Source organism: Carlito syrichta, unplaced genomic scaffold, assembly GCF_000164805.1.
Source record: "Carlito syrichta isolate Samal-C Ts95f unplaced genomic scaffold, Tarsius_syrichta-2.0.1 Scaffold256284, whole genome shotgun sequence".
Lineage (NCBI taxonomy): Eukaryota > Metazoa > Chordata > Mammalia > Primates > Tarsiidae > Carlito > Carlito syrichta.
In genome coordinates, this window is record NW_007200380.1 from 4064 (window position 1) to 30360 (window position 26297).

At 43.0% G+C, this 26297-nt stretch overlaps 1 protein-coding gene and 1 pseudogene across 3 annotated transcripts; both read right to left on the bottom strand.

The window, feature by feature from the left end:
* Window positions 1-2551: 2551 nt before the first annotated feature.
* On the bottom strand, window positions 2552-6526 carry SFR1 (SWI5 dependent homologous recombination repair protein 1). 3 transcript variants are annotated; one of them, XM_008052089.1, is made up of 4 exons: window positions 6519-6526; window positions 5580-5701; window positions 4548-4958; window positions 2552-3176 (listed from the first exon to the last, which is right to left on the bottom strand). In XM_008052089.1, exons 2-4 carry the CDS (start codon window positions 5673-5675, stop codon window positions 2985-2987), a joined length of 699 nt encoding a protein of 232 aa, XP_008050280.1. In that variant the 5' UTR covers window positions 5676-5701; window positions 6519-6526; the 3' UTR covers window positions 2552-2984. The 3 variants fall into 3 exon arrangements, with proteins under 3 accessions (XP_008050280.1, XP_008050279.1, XP_008050281.1); XM_008052088.1 differs by lacking the exon at window positions 6519-6526 and adding an exon at window positions 6460-6506; XM_008052090.1 differs by lacking the exon at window positions 6519-6526 and adding an exon at window positions 6086-6155.
* Window positions 6527-10882: 4356 nt separating this feature from the next.
* On the bottom strand, window positions 10883-12772 carry LOC103253886 (annotated as a pseudogene).
* Window positions 12773-26297: the final 13525 nt, after the last annotated feature.

The following is a 26297-nucleotide window of genomic DNA, read 5'->3' on the forward strand; positions in this document are numbered from 1 at the left end:
CAAACAGAAAAAAATGCTTTCTTATTTTAATGAGTTTATTATTTTACTCATGCAGGGATGATAGTTATATAATGAGAAAAACTGGCCAGAAAACTGTTTTGCATTTCCATTGCCTGTGAACTGCTGTGTCATTGGATCACAGATCACAACCTCTAAGTGATGTCAATGCCTCACTGTTCTGTAACTTATGAACTAAGCATTAAGTTTAATCCACAATACCATATCCAATATACGCCAATGTGGGTAAAACAAGAGAGCTATTATAAAATAGTCTGTTTAGAAAAAAAACCTTTAGAAGATACCATTTATCACAGTGATCCATACTGAATGGGGATGGTAAGGGAAATGACAGGACTGACGTTTTTATGACCCTGCTCCTTAGTATTGGAATAACTCCGAAAGTAATCTGTTTGGCTGAGCCACCTGGAAAGTGCCCATTGGTAACATTTCCTACAGTCAGGGTCCTTCACAATTATCTGGGACAGGGATGTGGGGGACAGAGGGATAGATAGACCCTAGGGTGGAGAAGTGTGATAGGAATGCAAATAATTTATACTTAAGATGAGTTGTCAGAAGTTTTTTGTCCTGTTGGTTTGAGTTAACCATAGATGTACTAGATTTTTTACTTTTCTGGTCAAACTTCATGTCACCTAAGTTAGCTACCTGAGGATCATTTGATAACAGCAAATGGTACAAAGTTCACTAGATGCCTGTGGATTCCCAGGTCTTAAGAAACCAGTCTGTGTCATTTTTCCTAGTCATCAATCCTGGATGACTCTAGCAATGCTCTTTGCTTGTCTTAGCTTTAAAGCATCGATGGAGTAGGGATTAGTAAGTACCTCTTGCCCTCAAGTTATTTTCCAGTAGGTTTTTCTGGGATATTTTCTGGTTTAGGGGCTTGGCAGGTACTTTGAAAGGGCACATAGGTCATGTACCCTAACGCCTCTCTTGATACTATTCATGGCACAAACCTTTCTCAGTTTCTGTTGAACAGCAACTGTATTCATATATTTATAGTACTTTAAATATCTGCATTATCAACTAGTGACAATTAATTTAGCTAAACATGCTATGGTTTTATGCATAGGAACTAAAATAATAGGTGGTTTCAAGGCTGAATGACTTCAAATCCTGGCTCTGCCACTTAAGCTTTAAGTAACTACTTACTTGTTAAATAACTACTATCTTAAATTTCCTCATCTTTAATACTGGGATGTTGACCATAATACTCCTCCAATGAGTCAATGTTCTTTTAAAATTGGCACAAGGCAAGTGCTATGTTGTTAGCTCTCATTTTAACAAATAAAAATATGACGTTCAGTGGTTTTTAATAAATGTATCCTATTAAGTGGAGGTGAAATTCAACACAAATGGTAAAAAGGACTATCTCACAGCCATCCCCAGACTCATTAGCCCCACGCATCTCACCACCTCCCATTCCTCAAATACCCACTGTCCTGTTTGAAACCTCAGCACCAAGCTAGTGCCTTGGAAATCTCTATTCCCATGCTCCTAGCTCTCCCAGAACCAAAGTCCCAAAATGCTGAAACTTCCCAAGTGTACATGTAAGGGTGATTTCAGATGTGCCCATCAGTGGTGGGCAGCTGCAGCCTCTGAGATCTAGATAGGTGCCACACATTTACCCATCAGAATGCCAGCACCATCACCAGGGACAAATGTTTTCTCTGCCACATTTAGGACCCTGGCTGGCAGGCGCTAGAATATTGCAGCTCCCCAGGGGTGCCCATCTAGGAATCCAAGATCAGAGAAGGCCCATGTGAGGTTTGGACCAGTCCTCACAGATTCACAAAAGCCTATGACAATGACAGTGTCTAGAAACAAGAACTTGTGTATGTGGGCAGGGGTAAGAAAATTCAATTAACAATTAGAATGAATGCAATCCTACCTTAGGTCCCCTGCTGTGCCAAACATCAAACATTTGTTAGATTATGGGGAATGACTGGGCTGAAAGTGGTGTGCACTTGGGGAGGATTCAGAGTAGTACTATTTACCAATTAGTAGGGAAAAGTGCTTTTTAAAATACTAAGTAAGGCTGTTTTAACCCAACAGCAGAAATCCAGAAACCCCTCAGCAATGACTGGCAACTAGAACCAGGAAGCCACTGATCCACGATGTTCTGTCTCCATCTATCACTGCTTTTTTCTGTAAGCACATACACTGTCCTTAAGTATGCCAGCGCTGTTGCTTCCAAGTTTACATACAACAGCTCCAGCCACAGAGACCAGTTTTCTTTTCCTGAGCTCAATTCCAAATTCTCAGGGACTTGGCCAGCTTGGGTCCTATATATGGTCAAAATGATAGGCATGATTGTATAACTTGGCAACAGAAACCCAACTCTGTGAAGGTGGGTTTATAAGCACTCTACGTTTAATCTATTTTACAAATGAAGCTAAAAAGACAAATCAATGTGAAGATCCTTGTATGTCATGATAGCTTCATGTGGAAGATAAGAAAATGTATTTTTGTAAGAAAAGATGGTTGTTTCACTAAATGAAGAGTATAAGAAACAAATGTGAAAAGACAGGAAGAATCATGTTAGACATATGGATTTAATTAACTGCTAGATCAAAAGATGGAAATATGTGGTAAATGGATAGAAATAAAGTTCATAAACCTGGGAGAGAGGCAGGCATTTTTAGACCTGTTTTTCAGACATTCACCAGATTGAACAACTTTTTAAACTTTTCAAATAAAATTGTTTTGCCACAAAAAAACAATGTATTAAAACTGGTTTCCAAAATTGTCCAAATGAATTTCTAAACAGGAATTTTTTTTACATTACTTTAAATGTCAAGTTTTCTTTGGCAAACATATCCAAAATTCCAAATTTTCATTTTAGAACTTACTTTATATATCAGAGTGCCCTAAATTGATGTTCATCAGGATACCTTCCCTTTAAAATATGTAAGTATCTTTTAATTAAGTTGTCATTCTCAAAGATATTGAGGAGAAAAAATGATGACTTAAACATCTGAAAATTCTTCTTCACTTCTGTTGTAGTGTAGCAACTTATCATCTAACCCACAGTGGTCTATCAGTTGAGTAAGACTTAGTTTCTTATTATCTTCAGACATAGCTGACTGCAACTCATAAAGCAACTGCTGGCTACAGCTTCTCCACTTCTTTATTAACAACTGCAATTGAGACAGGTCATTCTGAAACAGAAAAAAAAAAAAAACATGAATGCATGTCAACAAATAGTCTGTCATGCTATTTTAACTTACTAATGAAAGCTGTTAATAAGTTGATGTGCAGACTTAAAGGCTGACATACCTGGGTATGAATGGGACTTCCACCTAAGAAAAAGTAGGATGGTCATAAGTAGAATGGTTACAATGTCACTCAACTTGAGTTCTACAGCTATTTTGTTTGGTTCATGCTCTGAGCCATCCTCATCCTCAGGGAAAAATCAAATCATTAAATAGGGCAGAACAATGAAGAGAAGCAAGAATACAAGTAAAAAGAATCTACTCTATTACAATTGTACTTTTAAACTATGACTATATTGTACCTTCCACTCAATTTTGCTGTGATCCTAAAACTGCTGTAAAAAATTATAATATTGAAGTTAAAATTAGTTTTTTCAAGCCAGGCACAGTGGCTTATACCTGTAGTTGCCAGCATTTTGCAAGGCCAAGACTGAAGGATCATTTCAGGCTAGGAGTTCAAAACTGGCTTGGACATAATGAGACCCCTATCTCTTAAAAAATTAGAAATTAGCCAGGCTTGGAGGTGAATGCCTGTAGTCCCATCTACTTGGGAGGCTAAGGCAGGAGGAACACCTGAGCCCAGGAGTTCAAGGCTGCAGTGAGCTATGATTATGCCAATGGACTCCAGCCTGGGTGATGGAGTAAGACCCTATTTCTAAAAAGACACAATTAAATATATTTTTTTCAACACTCAATACTCATACATTATAAGACATATATAGAAAAAAATCCTAAAAACTCAAGAGAACAAATGAAATACACTATTCTATCATTTATTCCACATAGCTGATGAAGAATGAGTTATGGCCTATACATGAATTATCCAGGTAATAAAGGTTACCTCCTTCCAAGTGTCCATGTTCTATTTAATTCAACCTAAATCTAAATCTAACATACTTTTTTTTTCTCAAACAAAATGGTTAAACTATTTGGGGAGATATAAGATCATTACTAAAAACACTTTTTACTGTATTCTATGGCCCATTTTTACTTTTTCTCATTCACTGTCAGCTGTCACTTCTGTTCTCACTGTACTTACATCTAATATTGCTGTGGGCTGGAAACTAGTGGGAAAGCTTCAACTGCATTTTAAAAGGAGCTAGAACTCTAAAGTTTCATCTGGTGTTTAGAAGTTCTTCTACTCTACTCTAAATCTGTAACTTAGATTTGAATTAAAGTTGTTGAAGCTGGGTTTCTGAATATTTGGCTTATTGTGCTAAAAAAAAAAAGCCATTATTTTCTATTTTTAAAATTATTTTCCTGCAATTGATATAAAAATAAAAAATTACTACACAATGATCCCGAAATTCTTCTCACCTTTGATCTATACATTTTGACTAGTTTTAGTCTTCGAAGAAGGTCTTCTTTCTCCTGAATCTGCTTCACCAATTTTGCTTTTTCTTCATTTAATCCTTGGTTAGGAAGACTCTCATTTATAAACACATTCTGGAGAGCACTGCATGATCCAGTATCAAGTGGTTTAGCGTCACACACATTGATATTCCTGAAAGTATTTTTCAAATGTGTACTTTCTTCAAACTCACTGTCTATGTGTTTAAAACTTTCTTGAAATTCCAAACAGTTTTCTTCTGTGGAAGATGCTGGTTTCTCTGAAAAAGTCTGATCATTTTCTTCATTCTCTACCTTAAGACGTTTTACCACATTGTAACAGGAATTAAATGAAGATCTTGTTTTCCTTAATCTTTCTCTAAGTGTTGCACTCATAGGCTGTAAAGGGCACAAAACATTAAAAATGTTAATCAAAAAAATTATTGATGTAAATAAAGTTACTAGAAATGAAGGCCTTATTTCCACACTAGACACCACTAGTTGGCTTTCTGTCTCCACAAATCTAAAGTAGCCATCACAAAATGTCTAATTATGGGAAGCTTGGAGAGTTTTATTCTCTTCTTACCTCAACAAAATCAACATTGCTGAGACCCTTATCTCAGTAATCAAGGAACATTTTTTCAGCAACTAACATAGGTCTGACGCTATTCCAGGTGCTTCAAAATTACAAATTAAGGGAAAAAAACCTAGATCCTTCCATTAAAGATCTTCGTAATAATATTGCAAATTCAAACTGTCAATTTGGAATGCTGTCATAACCTGAACTGAAACGAAATGAAATTGATTCAAGATAAAAAAAAAAAAATCTGCGGCAGGCAAGTGGGTGGAGGACGGGAACATGTTATCTTGGAAGAAAAATCTAAAATTACTAATAATAAAGTATCTACTTATTTATGCTATAAATTATGTTAATTAGGAATCTTCAGTAGACTTAACAACACCACTGTCACAATACTTTGAAACAGAATAGATTCACTGAAAGAACAAAGATTCTCATACTTGTTTTTGTGAACTATTTGTATGGGGAGAACGTGCATTCCCACAAGACTGAGGAGTGCTAGGCAAAATCACAGCTGAGTCCGGCGGACTTTCCATCTTGGAAATGAAATCTTGATTTACCTCTGAAAAAGAAAAATTATAAAATGGGGGTCAAATTTAAAACGTATCTGTACAGTCTTCAATTTTTTATCAAATAATTTTTTATTGGTGCACAAAGCACTTGCAAGAAAGCCAGCAATCTCTCTTAATTTCAACTACTTGTAACTCATTCTTGTTTTTTTGCAGTCTTCTATTTGCCTTTCCACATAAGGACTACTAGTTTTTCATGGCAAATTAACCAGCTAGTATGTCATAGACACAAGACTGTTTTTATAAAAATGTTTTCAAGTTCTGCGTTATAGAAGGGGAGAATACAACTTATAATCAGGAATTATTTAACTTCGTTATGACAACTTCATAATTAAGGATAAATAGCCGAAATCTTGACTCGGAAATCATAAGCAAACCTGTCACATCCACCCTGAACTCTAAAAGCGGAGTGACTGGAACCTGCTACCCTCCAGGCCCCAGACACAAGCGGAGATCCATCTGCGTCCGTCTGCACCGCTTTAGTTTACGGAGCGAACAGACACTGAAAAGGAAGGTCGGCTGAAGTTGTTTCTTCCACGGAGGCATCACCCTTAACGGGGTAAAACCAGAGGGAGAACTCTTCCCCTCCTTTCCCCACTGCAGAAAGCCCACAAGCCCTCCCGAGACCCCAGACCGGAGGAGGGGTCGACTTCCCCCGACCGCGGAAAAGGAGAGCTACTCGACTCCACAGCAGACGCCCCTCCCCAAGAAAATCCAGCCCTCAGATATCCTCTCATCCCCAACACACTACCTCCCTTCGCCTCTCCCGGCGTGGGCAGAAAGCGCGCGCAGCCGCGGCAGCGGACCTACCCGTGCCAGGGGAGAGGCTTCTCGGGAAGTGGAAAAGCGGCGCGCGGCTCAGTTCCGCCCAAAGCGGAAGAGCGACGCGACAGCGCACTCACCGCTGCCAGCCTCCACCAAGGTACGGGAGGGGGGGGGCTTGGCCTCGCGAGAGGCAGTCGAGCCGTGTGATTGGCAGACTTGGCCGGCGCGAGCAGCTCCGCCCCGCCCAACGCGATTCCCTGCAGGGTGTAGGGGGCCGGGCTGAGCGTCTCAGCCACTAACCAATCCTCAAGAGGCGCTCTTCCCTGCGCTCTCCCTTACTGTTTCCGGGTTTTTGTGCGTCTGTAACACATTCCCGGGAATGCCTTGCGCGCCCCCTTCTCCCGGCTCGCGTCCGCCTCGTTTCCGCGCTCGCCACAGTCACGGCTCTGCTCAGACCTGGCGCCACCGGAGGCCGCGGGCCGGCCGCGTGTCCAATGTCCACAGCTGGAAACGCCCCAAGGCGGATACCCTCGGGAGCAGCGCTGCGTTCCGGCCTTGAGAGCGAAGCATGTTAGCAATCTCTCCGAGTTTCCCGGCCTGTTTGGTCGCGCTCACGTCTAGCTTTCTATGCTTTTTGCAGACTCGGCGGTCTCGTCGCTGTGCTGTCTGCCTCACAATTCGGGTTCCTTGGCGTGGCTTCAAATCTAGTCCAGGCCGAGAGGAGCTGTAGCCCAAACAAACGTGGGGCAACACAGGCAGCAGAGCAGTCACTGACGAACATGATCGTGTCGCTGCTCCAGAATCCAGATGTTGGGGACAGACACGGCCCTTGCTGACGGGGCAGGCAGGAGCATTCTTAGTCTAAAAAACCCTCCCGCGTCCCGGGTGGCGCGGTTCTGCTGCTAGCAACGACAAGGTCAGCTCAGTTGGGTGCAGCCCCTGGTTAGGGAAGGACCCTGGAGTAACTTCTAAGTCACGTGGAAGTTGGGGACTTTTTTGTAATGGCTTACAGGTTGCCAGAGGGACGTGGCTTGAGGCTCAAGCAATCAGGTTTAAACGCAGAACCTGAAGACAACCTAAGGAAATGGTTAGGGATATAAATGTTGGAGTCAAATTGTCTAGGTTCAAGTCCTGGCACCATAGTTTATGTGCTTTTTAAATGTAGTGTCTCTGTGCCTTAGTTTCCTCATCCGTAATATATGGTGTTTGGGGATTAAGTGAGAATTCACGAGCGGTGGCTAGAATAGAGCTGGGTATGTAGGAAATAGTGGTTATTTTATATCGGCAGGTGTATTCAGTATTGCCTAAATAATGTAAAGGAATGTGTCGCACACACTTTCATTCCTTCACGGTCTCTTCAAAAAAAAGAAACGAATACTTTTTTTTTTTTGAGTCAGAGTCTCACTCTGTCACCTAGGCTGGATTGCAGTGGCTTGCAGTGGCATGCTCATGGCCACCGCAGCCTCTACCGGCTGGGCTCAGGCAATCCCCACCTCAGCCTTCCAAGAAGCTGGAACTACGGGCACACGCCACCATGCCTGGCTAATTTTTTAAAAATTTATTGTAGAGATGAGGTCTCGCCATGTTGCCCAGGCTGATAAAACACATACCTTTTAAGAGATGCTGTGATTGGTAAGATCCCTAACAATTTAAACCATAAATAGCAGGAAACTTGGAGCCTCCGAGTATAATCAATAATATGTATTTCATGCCTAAATTTTTCAAAACGTATGTAAATTTACCTCAAAGAATGTACAGCGTGAAAGAGAAAACTCAGGATTTTGTGATACCGTGTTATTAACCTCACCAAGCCCTAGGTCTCAGATCTGTATATTTATTTCTCCTTTCACTGGCATCAGTTCATCTCTAAAAAAAGCTGAATGTTGTCCTGACCCTAGAAGCACAATGCAACTCTGCATATTCTTTATATCTCAGGGCATAGGGTCAAGCTGTTTTTATGAGTTCCTAAAGTCAGATGCTCCCAAGTCCTTTATTATTACAACGTAAGCTTAGGGCTGTGTTTTCGCTGGCTGCATAAAACATTTTGCCTTGCAAATGTTCTGACCTATGTGAATCAGTATATTAAAATAGGATTGTTTGGCCAGATTTCAAAAAAAACTTCAGAACAAGTACTTAGAAAAACCTGTATTTCAGTAGTGTGCATTTGTTGTTCCATGCATTAAGATTGAATGATCTTCTCATACATTAGTTTGTATTTTACATACTCCTATCAGATAACAAATTGGAAACCCATCTTCCTCTCTCAGTTTCATTTAAGAGATCTGGAATATAGTTCCTATACTGCTCATTGTAGCTTTAGAGAAAACCTAGAAAATATTTCCATGTCTTTTTTTTTTTTTTTAATTCAGTATGTTTATTTCAAAACAAAGAGCCACAGTAATATTAACAATAGAAAACCCATATGGAAATATTCACAATCTGGTCACCGAGAAAAAGGAAAATGTCCATTCTACCTTACTGCCAACCTACTGTTTGAGGATCCAGAAGTATAGGTGCAGTTAGAGGAAGGTCACCTTTTCCAATAACATCCCTGGCTGTGAGTTTTATCCAAAAGGCTCAATGGCCAGAGGGAATGGTGAGAACTGAGATCTAAAATACTGTTACTGGCAAGGGTTTGGCTAAAGGGTCTGAAATGTGTAAGCACCAAGGAGGAACATGAAAAACAGGAGAGTGTGAGTGTTATCAGAGTCCAATCTCTATGCATAAAAATACTGCAAAACTAGATGATTGCAGAGGGATCCATAATCTGTGGCAGGAGTAAATCCCCCCACCTCCTCTAATCCTCTGAAATGTCCTAGAGTTAGAAGCAAGTCTTCTACGTTTGTTTCTTATTTGCTTAAAAGAATACTTCCTACTACCCCTACTCCCACCCCCCAATAAGAAACCAAAGGCCCTCACCTCACACTTTCCTTCCTGTTCCCGATATCTGAATCCAAAGTTAAGCTGAGTCCTCTATTCTTAACTTCAAGATTTGGAAAGTTTCCCCCCACTCTCCCATAGGGAATGGTAGTCAGATTCTTCTGAATTCTGAGGTTCTAGATGCAAATTCCATCCAGCAGGTAGTGCTATTTATGTGCATAGGGATGACAGGGTGAGTTTTAATACATTCTATCCAAAAGGGAGATATAAAAACAAAATAAGTTACCAATAAACTACTACACAGAGCAAAGTGACAGCGTGCGTACATTCACACTCTCAAGTGGGCTACACTGCATATTGACTCATGGTAACAGACATAAACAAGCATGCCATGACCCTAAAGTAACAACACACTTAAATTAGATAATAATGGTTCAGGATAAATCCTCTCCCAGAGCTGAGGTTACAAATTCCAAGTTAGCTATGAACATCCTCTTCTGACTTCCCTAAAAGTAATGGGTTAAAACAACACTCAACACCTAAAATCTCCTAAAGAACAAAATGTAGTAATACCAAGCCTCTACCAAAAACCAATTATTTTAGGTTTCTTGTTTGATGGTGGTGGGATTACTTTAAAAAAACAGGAGCCCACTACAAGGGGAAAGAGCTGTTTAGTCCAATGAGGGGGAAGAGGCTTTCTAGAAATAGACTCTTGGACTCCATGTAAAATTAGAAACTTATCAACTGCCGTTAACTACAATGCCTATTTTAGTTAACAATCCTAGGTCTCAAGTAATACTACATATAATCTTAAATGAAAAATGTTCCAAAGGAAATCAGCTTTTTTAATACAGGCATATGCCTTTTCTGAGAAATTAAGCTTCAGTTTCCATCTGAAATTGTTAGGAGACAATGTGTAAACCTCATGCACCACATCATATACCCTTGAATAATGAACTACATTTCTCCCTAAACTTTTATTGCACCTTAACCTCTCCACCATAAATTCTCTTTAAACACCCCTTAAGCCTCAATTTCCTTATATTTTCACTGCTTGGTAAGATTACCTTACACTTAAATAAATATGCACATTTTTAACTGTTTAAGAAGTTTTTATTAAAGCAAGAATTTTATAATCCAAATTACCATTCTTTGCTCAGTTATCAATCTGTTACTTAAACCAGAATTGACATTCTGAGCTATTTCACAGTAAAGAATTACAAAAGAAAAACATGCTTTAAGTTGTTGAACTTGGCTGAAAATTCTTTTTCCCAGGGTTTGTAAAATATTTATTTACTTTTATATTTTACTATTTTTTGTTTTTGTTATCTTTTTAAAATAAGTAATCTAGGACTAGCATGATGCTTGCTAGACCTGGCATTTGCTCAGAACATAAGGTTCAACATTTTCTTTCCTGCTAAAATTTATTTTATATTTTGAAACTTTTCCCCATATCATTTAAGTTTTTTGATGTTTAGATATTTTTCTTTGGTGAAGCATGGATTTCTTTTTGTGGTCCTTGATCAATCTTAAACAGTTGATACACCAGTGGTACTGTTAACTGCTTTCTGGGCAGCCTCTTTAGCTCGGTAGGCTTGCAGAACAGCTACAGCTTCATCAACCTTAGAACATAGAGACTCTGGAGATTCAAGCATATGAAGAAGTTCTGTATTATCCATCTCCAACAACATACCAGTGATTTTACTGGCAAGAGTAGGGCGTATGGCTTGAATAAGAGGAAAAAGCCATTCACCCAGCATTTCCTTTTGCTCTTGAGGAGAGGCAGATGCCAACATGGAAGCAGTCAAAGGATTCTGACTTTGTACATGAACATCAGGATGTTGCATTGTAACTTGTGGCTCTGCGTTAAGATGTTGAGGATTGCGAATTCCCACAGCATACTTGTACTGTGGAATGGTGCAGACAGCAGGAGTAGCTGTAGCAGCAGCTACTGCTGCAGAAAGTGGACCCACTGTCTGTGTTGATGGGCTAACAACACGCTGTGTTGACATGACATGTGGAACCTGTGTAGAAGCTGGTCTCCTATTACTAAATAGTGATCTAGGAGCACCTGGGTGGATACCATCGGGCATATTTTGGAATGATTGAGGTCTGGCGCCCTGGGCAGTGCGAGGATTTGGTTTTAGCTGAGCAATCTGGCTAGGAGAATAGTATGCAGAACGGTTCTGAGTCTGTGGGATAGCTGCCATGAAGTAACCTGGAGGAGGGGCTGGTGGGTAGGGGTAGATTACAGGCTGGGCCACAACTTGTACACTTGCTAGTCTCTGTATATACTGGTTAGTGAGGTGAGTCTGGCGCTCTTCTTTGCGCTGAGCTAAAGCTACATACAATGGCTTGGTGGCTACAATTTTACCATTCATTTCTGCAACTGCTTTAGTGGCTTCTTCTGGGGAGGAGAAACATACAAAACCAAACCCTTTGCTACGACCGCCCTCCATCATAATCTTTGCACTACTGATTGTACCAAATGGAGAAAACTCTTTCTGGAGATGTTCATCATCAATACTGTCATCAAGATTTTTCACATAAAGGTTTACGCCCTGGTATCTGGTGATTCTATCTTGCTTCATCTGTTCAAATTTGCGCTTAAGTTCCCTCTGCCGTTCCACTCTTTTCTGAGCTCGACCAATGTAAATTTGTTTTCCATTGAGCTCCTTTCCATTCATCTCATCCACAGCCTTCTGTGCATCTTGATGCCTTTCAAAGCTTACAAATCCAAATCCTTTGGATTTTCCACTTTCATCAGTCATTACTTTCACACTTAGGGCAGGTCCAAATTTGCCAAAGAGATCCTTAAGGCGCACGTCATCCATGTCTTCTCCAAAATTCTTGATGTATACATTGGTAAACTCTTTTGCCCTAGTCCCGAATTCAGCTTCTCGTTCTTTACGAGACTTAAATCGTCCAACGAAAACTTTACGATCATTTAGGAGCATCCCATTCACCTTTTCAATAGCTCTTTCAGCAGCTTCCTGCGTCTCAAAGTGTACAAACGCATAGCCTTTGGAGCCATTTTCATCACAAACCACTTTACATGAAAGGATGTTACCAAAAGCAGAAAATGTATCATAAAGTGCTTTGTGATCAATGGCACTATCCAGATTTTTAATGAATATGTTGCCCACTCCACTTTTGCGAAGTGACGGGTCGCGCTGAGACCATATGATGCGCACCGGCTTGCCCTTTATCACGTCGAAGTTCATGGTGTCCAAGGCTCGCCCGGCGTCCTCCGGGTGCTGGAAGTTCACGTACGCGTAGCCCAAGGAGCGGCGGGGGAGCACGTCCCTGCAGACGCGAATGGAGAGGATGGGCCCCACCCGGCTGAACTTCTCGTAGAGCATCGCCTCAGTCACGCCGGGGTGTAGGTCCCCCACGTAGAGCGAGGCCATGGGGTAGCGGGGGTTCATCTCGGCCCCGCCGCCCCCAGGGCCAGCCGCCGCCCCTAGGGCCAGCCGCCGCCCCCTTTCGGTGAGAGCAGAGCGAGTGCCGGGCCCGGGCGGCCGGGGGAGGGAGCGGGGACGGCAAGCGCGGAGGGACAAAAGGCCTCCGAAGCCAACAATGCTCAACGGCTGTGGCACCGGCTCATCACTGCCGTTGGAGCAAGGGTTGCAGTGTAGGCGCGGGCAGCAGGGAAAGAGAAAGTAGAAAAGGGGAGTGGGGAGGGGGCAGGGAGATGCGGATTTTTTGTAAATTGGCAGGGAGAGGCTGTTAAACAATTTTAAAAGATTTTTAAAAAAATAAATGTGTATTCTGAGTCCTCAGCACACACTCCACACCCTCAGCCTTCACAGCTGGAGTGAGGGCCTATGCGATTAAAGCAGAAGAAAAAATAAGTCAAACAAATTAATTGACCGTGCAGAACTGTATGGAAGTGAGGAAGATGCTCTTTTATAATCCCTCTCGGCCTTGCCCGCTCTATGTGTGTCTGCTTCCTGCTTAGTCTGAGGTTGAGGGAACCGCGCCTTACTTACTCTTCCTCCCCATATGCCCCAGTGGAGTAGTTTTAGAACCCAAGGGAAGAAGGAGTGCGGGCAAAGTTGCCATGTGCCAAGCAGCCAGTCCCTTCTGAAATGCAGATAGGTTCACTTGGTATCCCCTAAGCAGAAAAGAATGTCTGAGAAATGAAATATTTAAAAAGCCATTGAAAATCCAACTATTCCCTGCATTGGAGTGCTCGTGGAATGTGTGAGATGAGAAAGGAATAAAGTGGCAGCATTCAGAAGCTGTCCTGGGTTCATCCTGATGAGGCTGCTCTCCCATGGTGAGAGGGAGGTGGAAAGAGGAATGTCTTCTGGTAAGGTTTCAGGAGGCTTACAATCACAGTAGAAGGGGAAAGGGAGCTGGTGTGTCACATGGTGGGGGGGAGTGGGGAGAGAGAAAGGGGGAGAGAGAGAGAGAGAGAGAGAGAGAGAGAGAGAGAGAGAGAGAGATGCCAGGCTCTTACACTCTCACCTGAACTCATAGAGCAAGAACCCACTCATTACCTTAGGGACGGTACCAAGTCATTCATGAGCATCTGCTCCCATGACCCAAACACCTCCCACAAGACCTTACTACCAACATTGGGGATCACATATTAACATGAGATTTGGAGGGCACAAATATCCAAACTATATTACTCTGCCCCTGCCCTCCCAAATCTCATGTCCCTCTCACATTGCAAAATACAATCATCCTTTCCAATAGTGTTCAAACGTCCTCATTCCAGCATCAACTCAAAAGTCCAAAGTCACATCTGAGACTCAAGTCAAGCTCCTACCATCTACGAACCTGTAAAATTAATTTTTTTACATGATTTACTTCCAAGATCAATGGTGATACAGGCATTGGTTAAACATTTATATTCCAAAGGGAGACATTGGCCACAAGAAAGGGACAGCAGGCCCCGTGCAAGTCTGCTACCCAGCAAGGCAGATATGAAAGTGTAAAGCTCCAAAATAATATTCCTTGATGCATGTCCCGCATCCTGGGCACAATGGTGCAAGGGGTGGGGTCCCAAGACCTTGGGCAGCCCCAACTCTGTGGCTTTTCTGGGCACAACACATATTGTTGCTCTTGCCAGTTGGAGTTTGAATGCCTGTAGATTTTCCAAGTGGAGGATGCACATTTCCAGTGCCTCTGCCGCTCTGGAGCCTAGAATGTGATGGCCTCAATCCCACAGCTTCACTAGGCAATGGAGGGGACTCTGTGTGGGGACTCCATGTGGGGAGTCCAACCCCATATTTCCCCTCAGCACTGCCTTAGTATTCTGTGTACCTGCAGACTTAGCACAACATGGAAGCCTTGTGGCTTACGCCCTCAGGAGTGGTGAAATAAGCTAAATCTGTTAATAAAATCAAATTGCTAGCAAAGAAATAATATTAACCAGCTTACTCCATTTTGTTTAAAACTTTCATCTTAGTTACCTGCCTGACCTAAGAATCAATGCCTACGTGTGATTACAGTAACGTTCCCATGACCACAGACCTCCACCTTTGTCTCCTTTGAGCAGGTTGTGCTAACCATTGCCAGCTGACTGTTACAGAACTCCTTAGCCATAGCTTCCATATAATTGTATAATTTGTTAACTGAAATCAAATGTTACACTTTGACATTTTCATAGTTTGTTCTTACATTCTGTTAGTGACCTAACCAAGATAACTCCATCATATAATAAGTCTTCTTCCTTGTCTCTATGTAACTACCTTAAACTATATCTTAATGGCAGAACTCCAGGGACTTTCTGAGCACTGGCTATACCTACCTGACATGAAATTAATCAAAGCTCCCTAACAGTTGAAGTTCCCATTTTGGTTGCCAAGTCATTAGTTAATAGTTGCTATAATCACTAAGTTGCTATGTAGCCAATGCTGCAAATTTTACCTATAAAAGCTTGTCACAAACTGCACCAATTTGCCAAGAGTTTTTCTGGTGTCTGCCTACTCTTGACCCGTGCATTTAATAAATTCATAATTAATTAAACTCAACTGCTGGCATAACTTCTTCTTGCTTACTCAGGCATAACAGCGGCAGCCCAAGCTGTACCTGGACATTTGAGCTGGGGCTATTTGTGGAGTGGCCAGTATGTGGGGAGCAGGGTAGGGTCCTGAGGAAGTACAGGGCAATGGACTGGCCTGGTCTTTACTTGGAACCATTCAATCCTCCTAGGCCTGTGGACTTGTGATGAGAGGGGCAGCCTGGAAGATTTCTGAATTAACTTCAGAGACTTTTTTTCAATATCTTGGCTGTTAGCATCTGGCTCTCTTTTGGTCATGCTAGTCTCTCTAGAAAATAGTTGTGTAACGTCTGCTTGGATTCTTCCCTAAAAACACTCCTTACTTCTCTACCACAAGGCCAAGTGGTCAATTTTCCAAATTTTTACCCTTTGCTTCCTTTCTAATTATTAGCTCCAAATTTAAGTCATTCTTTTGCTCCCATATCTGATTGTAGGCTGTTAGAAGCAGCCACATCACCTCTTGAAGGCTTTGCTGCTGTGAAAGAAAACAGAATCGCAGCATTACAAACTCGCTGTGACAAACTGCTCACAAGGAAATTCCTTGTGGCCCTCACAGTCTTTCAGAATACATAGAATAAACAGAGTTCTGTTGGATCTCACCCTGACAATGTAAGTTAACAGTTTACTTTCACAGGTACAGGACAAAGACAAGACTAGAAAGTACCTCTCTACCTACATCAAGACTAATGCATAATTGATTTCTTCCTCTGCTCTATCCTTCTACATGTAAAAAGACATAACATGGATTTAATATACCCAATGATATATTTTAACATTTAGGTCATTTTAACATTGCCTACATTTCATGTTTTTCTAGCAGTTCACTTAACTTACCCTCTAGTCACGAGCCAAGGACAGGACTGGTTTCTCAGAGGTAGATAGTAATAATTATTTTATAACCCCCCTCCCCAGCTTGTTTTGTACTATTTAGATTTTCTATTTCAAATATTTGCTTCCACTCATAAGACCCAAGTTAACCTAATTAGCCCTTCGTAACCTTTGTGACATAGACCCTATCACCATGGCAGCAATCTTGTGACTAGACCACCCATCTACCTGACATCAGTACCTGTGCTTACCTGCCCCTTTGTGATGATGTGGAGCAGACCACCACCCAACCACCTTAATGATCTGTTCCCATAAAGGGGCATGTTTAAAAGCATTCAACCTGAAGCAGCCAGCCACCATTGCCTTACTAGACTCTGGTGTGGCCTTGTGCTCTTTGAGCTATGGCCATCACCATTTTTCCTGCCTTTGGCCCCATTCCTGACCTTGGGGAGGTGAATCTCCCCCCCTCTCTCTTTCTTTAATTTACTTTTTAAATAAAACATATTTTCCAATCTAATTTCTGTGCAATTATTTGAGTGCCATCATATCATACATCAGATATTGGGAGCTGGCCATGGAGGCCCACTGAGCATTAGGGATCAGGGAGGGCCATGGATCCTGAGACCACTAGGTTGTGTTTGGGAGCCGTTGACCCCATTTTCCTCCTCCTTTTACCATGTAGCACAAATAACCTAAAGGAACTCTACTGACCTGAGCTGAAGGCTCTGTGACAGTGACCGGCATGGCTCACTCTAGAAACTCATTGTTCCTGTTTCCCATAAACTGCGGTTTTGGCTTAGGTATTAGATATAATTCAAACTCAGGGCACATTTGGGAGCCTTTTACATGGTACAAGCCTCTTTATAAGATTTTAAAGTATATTTGTATTATGGTATATACTTATGGAGAGTGCTTTTCAGCTTTAGACGGTATAGACGATTATCTGGAGTTACCAGAAATGGTCCAGCATGAACTTTGGGCTGGGCCGCATTCCTGAGGGCCCAGCGCGTACTTTGGACTGGGTTGCATTCTTTTAGGCTGGCTTTAGCAACAGTTAGTGTAGGGTTTTTCTACCTATTATAGAAATTGAATTTATTTTATTCATAGAAGTATTGTAGAATAGGTCATGCTAACGTCAGGGAATCATGTTAGTTCAAGCATGATCAATCATGATATTTTGAGGTTTAATAAGAATACAGTTAACTTTAGATAAGTTAGACAAGTGGGACCTCATCAAAATGAAAAACTTCTGCAAAGCAAAAGAAACCATCAAGAGAGCAGGGAGATAGCCCACAGAATGGGAAAAAATATTTGCCAACTGTACATCTGACAGAAGTCTAACATCAAGGATCTACAAGGAACTCAAACATGCCAAAAGGAAAAAACAAACAGCCCCATTAAAAAGTGAGGAAAAGACACAGACACTTCTAAAAGAAGATATACAGGCAGCCAAAAGATACATGAAAAAGTGCTCAGCCTCACTCATCAACAGAGAAATGCAAATCAAAACCACACTGAAATACCACCTAACCCCAATAAGAATGACCATCATTAATAAAACAAACAACAACAGATGTTGGTGAGGACGCAGAAAGAAAGAAATGCTTCTACAATGCTGGTGGGAATGCAAACTAGTGCAACATCTTTGGAAAATAGTGTGGCGATTTCTAAAAGAGCTAAACATTGACCTTCCATATGACTCCTTCCATATACTCAGAGGAACTCATATCATTCTACAAAAAAGATACCTGCACACACGTGTTTATTGCAGCACTGTTCCCAATAGCAAAAACATAGAACCCACCATTATGCTCATCAAAACTGTACTGAATTTTAAAAATGTGATAAATATACATAATGGAATATTATGCAACTATAAAAAAGGACAAATATATGGACTTCACAGCAACTTGAATGGATTTAGAATCTATAATTTTCAACCATAAGCAAACCCTGAACATTTACCATAATACCATAAGAAAGGGATTGGCAGTAGCAGGATACTGCCAGGGTCAGGGAGGACACAGCAGCAATAAGGGTACCTGATCTCAAACCAGGCAAAGTGCAGACCAAAGGGAGGCTCACATTTTACCTGTACTGAGGCAGAGGCCCTTCTGAAAATGCAGGAGTAAGAAAAGGTAAAATAAGTTACTTCCTTGTTCTTTGTGTTACTCTTTTTGCAGACTTTTCACTTTGGTGGGCTACAAACTTTGCAGAATCCAATCAGGATAGTGATCTTGTAAGTCAATCAACACATAGGACATGCAAATGAAATAATTATGTAAAACCAATCAGTGTGTAACATGTAATGCTAACTCGTAGCCTCGAGCTACAAAATATCCGATCAAATGAATAATGCCAAGCTGTAACCTTATAAGGGAGACAAAAGGTTACAATGTAAAGAAATAATATATAAGGTAATGCCTCACTGCATTCGGGGCTCAGCTTTTGTATGCGTATCCACTGAGCCAGTCCCGGCACTAATAAATGCTGCTTCCTGACAAGATGCCTCAGTGTCCTCCCATCTCTCTCCTCAGCTGGTTCCTTCTACATTTCTGGTGCATGGGCCAATAATCGAGAGGTGGAAACGTGTTTCCACCTCCCCTGTCTCTTGAGTATGACCCCCCAGGATGCTGGAAGTGATGACTTTGCCTGGCACCAGAGGGTCATTTGATCTGTAGGGGACTAGCCCTCCTGGCCTGCTGAGGTAATGACCCTAGGAGCCCAATGGAACCCAGTGAGGACCGGGAACCAGTCAGGGGAGTGCTCCTGTCAGATTGGTAAGAACCCAGGTTCGCCGCGGATTCAAGACCTGCCTGGGCAACTTGGTGAGACCTCATCTCTACAATAAATCAAAAATTAGCCGGGCGTGGTAGCTCACGCCTGTAGTTCTAGCCACTCAGAAGGCTGAGGCAGAAGGATCGCCGGAGCCCAGCAGGTCAAGACTGAGGTGGCCGGGAGCGGCCACTGCCCTCCAGTCTGGGTGACAGAGTGAGACTCCAACTCAAAAAGAAAAAAAAAAAAGAACCCAGGTTTGATTTGGTAGACCTACCCCGAAGAGGCAGAAGGGGGGCCTGATCACCTCCCAGAGTTGCCCAAGTAGTCCCACAGGAGGACGAAACTGTAATTCTAAGGCACTGGGTAGCGGGTTGGAGACGTTATGTGAATGCAAATGAATGAAATATCACCTAGTGGCAAAGCTAGTGCAGTTACCCTGATTTGGTTCCAGTGGTGACCTTCACATGGCTTAATGGTAGGAGTAGATTCCGGGGCCAGTGGTGACCTTCATAGGGCTAAACAGCATGAGTAAGTCCTGTAGTGGGACTGAAACCCAGTGGGGTAATTATACCAACTTGCGTATTATCATGAAGGCACCTGAAATATCTCTTGTAGTGGGAGTACAGCTTCCTGGGTCAAAACCTGGTCGGGGTTTATACTTGCCTATTGCCAGAAGGCACCTGAAATATCCCTATGAGGGGTAAGGCTGGAGATGGATAAAGCGAGTGTCCAGCCCTCTAACCACCCCCCCCCCATTCCTTCCCATCTTGTGTGTGATTGTCATCTTTTAGTGGGTGGAAATGGGTGGAAAACAGAGCAAGCTTACTCCCCTAGAGTGCATGGTAAAGAATTTCAAAAAGGGATATTCGGGGAATTACAGTATTAAATTGACTCCCAAAAGGCTTTGGACACTCTGTGAAGTAGATTGGCCCTCATTTGGAGGTGGGCTGGCCCTCTGAGGGATCACTAGACAAAGAACTAGTTAGTCAGGTGTTTAGGGTTATTGTGGGGGATCCAGGCCACCCTGACCAGTTTCCTTACATAGACTGTTGGCAAGATGTAGTTCTCTCCCAGTCACCTTGGATAAAGGTCTTTTTAGAAGAAAAAGTCATGCTGGTCTGAGCAACAGCTCCCTCGAAATGCCAACCAGAATTGGAAAAGCCTGTTCTGACTGTGGAACCTGAGGAGAGCTCCCCACCATATGCACCATTGTACCCCTTCTTGCCGCCTACACCCCCTGCAATTGGCATGACTGTAGCTGTGCCAGAGGCTAATCCCAGCCCAGGATCTACCCCTTCTCTTCAGTCACCCAAAATGCCCAGAGCTGCCAGTGTTAACTCCATATGCTCCAACAGAAAGGCGCCAAGAAAATCTTGCTAACAGCCCCCTTCCCCGTGGATGTCAGGAGGCTTTATAACTGCCGCTAGAGAAATGAGAGGGCCCCTATACTACAATCCAAATGGCCAAATTCAAGGGGGGCAACATACCTTTGCACATCAGCCCTTTACTACCACTGACTTCCCGAACTGAAAACTCCATACTCCTTCATATACTGAGAAGACTCAGGTCATGATTGATCTGATGCAGTCTATTATTAAGACCCATAAAACCACTTGGTCTGATTGCTGCCAGCTTCTCCTAACCCTAGTTATCACTGAGGAACACCTACAAATTACTCAGGGTGCTTTGAAATGGTTAGAGGAGCACACTCCTGACAGAGTAATGAATGCTCAGGTCTATGCAAAGAATCAGCTCCCCAGAGAAGACCCCCAATGGGACCCTAATGATGATCAGGACTTTTGAATGCTTGAGCACTATCAAGAAGCCCTTTTGAGTGGTTTGAGGGAAGGAGGGAAAAAGGCTATGAACATGAGCAAAATCTCAGAGGTGCTCCAGTGCCCTAAAGAAAGCCCCCTTCAGTTTTGTGAGAGGCTATGCAAGGCATTTTACCTCTATACTCCCTTCAACCCCAAAGAAGCCAAAAATCAGTGAATGATTAATGTGGCCTTTGTCGTCCAGGCTTAGGGAGACATCTGGCATAAATCACAAAAGTTGGAGGGTTTTGCTAGCCAGTTAATAACGGTTGCAATAAAAGTGTTTGTCAACTGCGACCAAGATGCAAGGTGGGATGCAGACCCAAAGATGAAAAAGAAAGTAGACTTACTTGCTGCTGCTTTGGCAGAGTGACACAACCAGGAGGCTGTCCCATCAGGATGAGGCCAAGGTCATGGCTAGGGGTTGGGCCAGTAGGGAAGCCAACACAATGGGCCACCCCACCCAATTATAAGATTAGGGCAAAGCCAATATGAGTGCTGTTTCCAAGAAGGGTACTGGAAAAATGAATGCCCAGTGCCAGAAGATTTCCACCCAACCCCCTAGGGAAGAGGAAGGGGCCAGGTAATTCAGGGACAATACCACCTGCACCCCAACCATATGTGGCCCCTGAGAGTAATTTTGTTGTTCTAGCCACCATGGAAAACTATGGGGAAGATTAGGACAGACCAGGTTCCGTTTTGCCAGGCCCCTGGGAGCCTATGGTCCGAATGACTATGGGGGGCGTGGCTCCTTGATCTCATGGTAGATACTGAGGCAGAACATTCTGTGGTAACCCAACTAGTGGGCCCCCTCTAACCAAGACAGGCCACTATTGTCAGGACCATGGGTGGCCAAGCTCGTCACCCTTTTCTACAGCCTTGACGATGCAGTCTAGAGGGTGGTGAAGTTGTTCACAAATTCCTGACTTTCCAGATTGCCCAATGGCCTTAATGGGTCGGGACCTCTTGGGAACACTGCAAGCCCAAAAAACCTTTCACTTTGATGGCCTGGCAACTTTAGCATGGTGGCTCAAGTTTATAATTCCAGCACTTTGGGAGGCCGAGGCAGGATTGCCTGAGCCTGCAAGTTAGAGACCAGCCTGGGAAACATGGCGAGACCTCATCTCTACAATAAATCAAAAAATTAGCCAGGTGTGGTAGCGTATACCTGTAGTTCCAGCTACTTGGAAAGCTGAGGTGGGAAAATTGCCTGAGCCCAGCAGGTCAAAGCTGTGGTGGCCAGGAGTGTGCCACTGCACTCCAGCCAAGGCAACAAAGTGAGACTCTAAAAAAAAAAAAATGAAAGAAAAGAAAAGAAATCCTGAAGTGAAAATCATGACTCTTACAGTCCTTGAGAAGAAGAAGGGTGAATTTATGGTCACACAGAGGAGCCCCGACAGGAGTCTGAATTCCCCTTTAAGGTGCCTGGGGTATAGGCTGAGGATAATCCCCCCATTTTGACCCAGAACATTTCCCCGTTAATAATGGAATTAAAGTCAGGAGTTGAACCCATCCATCAGAAACAGTATTTCATTTCCCACAAAGTGGTGGTTAGGATCCAAAAATACCTGAAAAGACTTTTAAAATGAATCCTCCGACCTCGTCAGTCTTCTTGGAACATGCCGTTATTACCGTTTCAGAAACCAAGAACGGAGTATTATCGGCTGGTTCAAGACTTAAGAGCAGTGAATCACATCACTGTTACTTTACACCTGGTAGCCCCCAACCCCTACAATCTCCTAAGTCTCATTCCCATAGAAGTTGTCTTCTTTACCTGTTTAGACCTTAAAGATGCTTTCTTTTGCATTCGCCTAGCTCCTCAGTCAGCCGATTTTTACTTTTCAATGGGAAAATCCTGAGAACAGTGATGAAGACCAATTAACTTGGACTAGATTGTCATAGGGGTTCAAAAATTCCCCAATTATTTTTGACACCGTGTTAGCCTCTGACTTATAAGCCTTTCCAGCAGACCAGTATGGCTGTACATTGCTCCAATATGTGGACAATCTGCTGCTGGCTGGATGGACGTGGGAGAACTGTATGGAAGGAATGCAGCAGCTCCTCATCCTTCTATGAAAGGCCAACTATAAGGTTTCAAAGACGAAGACCCAAATCTGCCAAGAAAAAGGTAAACTACCTTGGCTTCCATCTATCCCAGGGGCAGCGTCAGCTCAGTCCAGAAAGCAAACAGGTCGTCTGCTCTATTTCAGTTACAACCACCAGACATCAGGTTTGTGGATTTCTTAGGGCCACAGGGTTTTGTAGAATTTGGACACCTAATTTCTCAATACTGTCAGAGCCTCTCTATGAAGCCACAAACGGGGGAGAGTGGGAGCCATTGTTATGGGAACAAGTACAACAGAAGGCCTTTGAGAAAATCAAGCAGGCCCTTGTTAGCATACTCAGCCTGGGACTCCCCAACATATCTAAGCCTTTTTTTCCTGTATGTACACAAATGTACTGGAATAGCAGTCAGGATTTTAACCCAAATGCTGGGGTCCTGGCACCACCCCATATAGCATACCTCTCCAAGCACCTTGACACTGTTGCCTAAGGCTAGCTGCCTTGCCTGTGGACATTCGCTGCCACAGTCCTTCTAGTGTCAGAGGCTGATAAATTAGCTGTGGGACAGGAACTAACGGAACGCCACACTCGGTGTTGACATAACGCCCAAATGGTCAAATATCAGGGAATACTGTGTGAGAATCCACACATCCATTTAGAAGTGGTGCAGACTCTCAGCCCTGCAACCTTGCTGCCCACTGAGCCAGGTCAGCCCTGTCCTGATTGCATCAAGGTCATGGTCCCACATCTTAAAAAAATACACCTTAAAAAAATGCAGCCCGGGGGCAAGTTTTAGGGAATGGAGGATTTTTGTCCAATGGTGAAATGGGGAAAAATGATCCATTAAGGACTTGACCCGCAATTTCTCTCAGGCCATCCCACTGAGGGAAAGGGGTTCACTTTGCTTAGAGATACACTTTCCAAAGGGGCATCCCACCTATTGGAAGAGCTCTCTGACGTCCACAAAGGGACACAAATTCTCTCCCTATAGGGGTATCCTGCCTGATAGAGAGGAACTCCAGCGGGGGCCAAAATGCTTATGTCTAGATATTTAGGCCAAGGACACTGGGTAATCATACCAGGTCAGGAACAAGAGGGTTGAGGGGGAAACTCACCAATCTGGTGCTGGCTGGGCTTACTTGGCTCTATGGGATCCAGAGCAGGAAGACCAGCTCTCCTTGCAGGAGAAAGAGAGAGGTCAGTGTCTCCCTAAGCATGTATGGGTTTGCTGTGGATGAGCTTCCAGCTGTCAGCTGTGCACATGTTGGAATTAGACCTCTGGCCAGGAGAGATAGGAGAATGTCTTCCTCTCTTTCAGTCAAGGCAGTCAAACTTGTTCACCCTTTGGCCTTCAGGTCATACCAGGGAGTGCCCTGGCCAGAAACCATCATTTGCCAGAAAGTTACTGGAGATTGTCTGCTGGAAGACTGAAAAGGTAAAGAAAACTTTTGCCTCTCACCCTATCAATGGCAGTCTGATGCCTTTCCTCTGGGACCTGGTCCACAGGGAAGTAACCCCAGCCAGAAACTGTCAGTTGTCTCTGGTCGCAGATGAAGTCCCCCTAGAATCTCAAGTTGAAAGAGGAAAGAGTGGGGGAGAGGTCCCATTGGGCCATCAAAATGCTTTGTGTGGCAGGCTAGGTAGTCAGAGTCACAGGGGTAAGTGTATTCACCAAGACAGCTATGAATTAAGAAAGATAGATTTATTAAAGGGAAGATATGTTGTGAGGGGCACAATGAGAAAGACAGCAGCAAGAGTGTTTACTGTATGCAGAGGTAAGGGCTAAATAGAAGCATTTACACTATTGTATCAGGATTCAGTTTGTACCAGAACTTCCTGTAGGGCATGGGGAAGTTTTATAAATTGACCACATATACTGCTGGAGGTTTGCAAAGTGACTGTGCAGCTGTAGGGTTTGTCTTTTAAACAATGATAGTTGACTGCCCTTTTTGTTCTTCTTGGGTCTGGAAACCAGCAGCATGTTGTTAACTACATTGTTTGTTGGCTGCAGTACAAACAGCACATTTTTTTCAGCTGGCTATCCAGCCTTTACAAGATTCCCTTCCCCAATATAGTTTATCCAGTTTATCCAACTAATGTTAACTTAAGTGGGTCTCATGTTCCTCCACAGTTAACACTGCTTAGAAATTTCTCCCGCCAGATACCCTAGGTCATCACTCTTAAGTTCATCCTTCCACAAAGTCCTGGGGCATAGACATAATGCAGCCAAGTTCTTTGCTTAAAGCATAACAAAGATAATTTTTGCTCCAGTCCCAATACATTTCTTAATTCCATTGGAGACCTCAGCAGCTTTGGCTTAACTGTCCATATTTCTATCAGCATTTTGGTAACAACAAGTCTCTAAGATGTTGCAAATTTTCTTTCTTCTTCCTGTCTTGTCTGAAACTTTAAACTTTTCCAACTTCTGCCTGTTACCCAGTCCAAAGCCACTTCCACATTTTCAGGTATCTTTTAGCAACAACTTGTTCTTCAGTGCCAATTTTCTGTGTTAGTTCATTTTGCATTCCTATAAAGGAATACTTGAGACGGGGTAATATATAAATAAAAGAGGTTTATTTTGGCTCACAGTTCTACCGACTGTATACAAAGCATAGTGCTGGCACCTGCTCCTGGTGAGGCCTCAGGAAGTATCTTACAATCATGACAGAAGGGGAAGAGGAGCTGGCACGTCACATGGCAAGAGCAGAAACAAGAGAGAGAAGGAGGTGCCAGGCTCATTTAAACAACCAGCTTTCACTTGAACTAATAGAGCAAGAACTCACTCATTACCTCAGGGAGAGAACTAAGCTATTCATGAAGCAAACATCCCCATGATTCAAACGCCTTCTACTAGGCCCCACCTCAAAAGTTTGGGATCACATTTTTAGGATGCGATTTGGAGGGTACAAATATCCAAACTATATCAGGTGATATACTGTTTCTTGTTCTCCATCTCTCTGCTATACTAAGAATTGACTCTCCAGTTCCTCTTCAACGTCCTGCTTCCTGGAGTCCGAAAAGGGATCCCACTCATGGTCTCAACTACCTGGCCTTGGGCTTACTTCTCACCTTCAAACCAAACTGACCAGCTCATTTACATGTCTTCAGAGACCTAAAATCTATCAGCCTATGAAGAGTTTGGTGTTTCTGACATAGGACAATGTATTAAAAGAAAACATTTACAAAGAAAAGTACTTCCCAGTGAGCCAGAAAACAAAGACGCTTTATGAAACAAGCAACTAGGAACTAGGCAATGGGATCTAGACTGAACTACTGGCATTTGGGAACAAATTCTGGTTCAGCTCAGTGGTCATGGGTGGGGAGTGTCATAAGCCCTCCTAGGCACAGCTTGACCATGTTTGGCTGGAGATGTGTTTTGATTTCCCTCTCTTCAGTCCTGCCACTGCCAGCCACAACTGCATTCCTGGTTGCCTAGGAAGAACA

Bases quoted from the DNA above. Each gene is read 5' to 3' on its own strand.
- SFR1 (XM_008052089.1), bottom strand. From the start codon at position 5,675: ATGGAAAGTCCGCCGGACTCAGCTGTGATTTTGCCTAGCACTCCTCAG. The intron at 4,959-5,579 runs GTATGAGAATCT...TGCCCTTTACAG, and splicing joins CAAATAGTTCACAAAAACAA to CCTATGAGTGCAACACTTAG. The intron at 3,177-4,547 runs GTGAGAAGAATT...TTTCTGTTTCAG, and splicing joins TCAAAATGTATAGATCAAAG to AATGACCTGTCTCAATTGCA.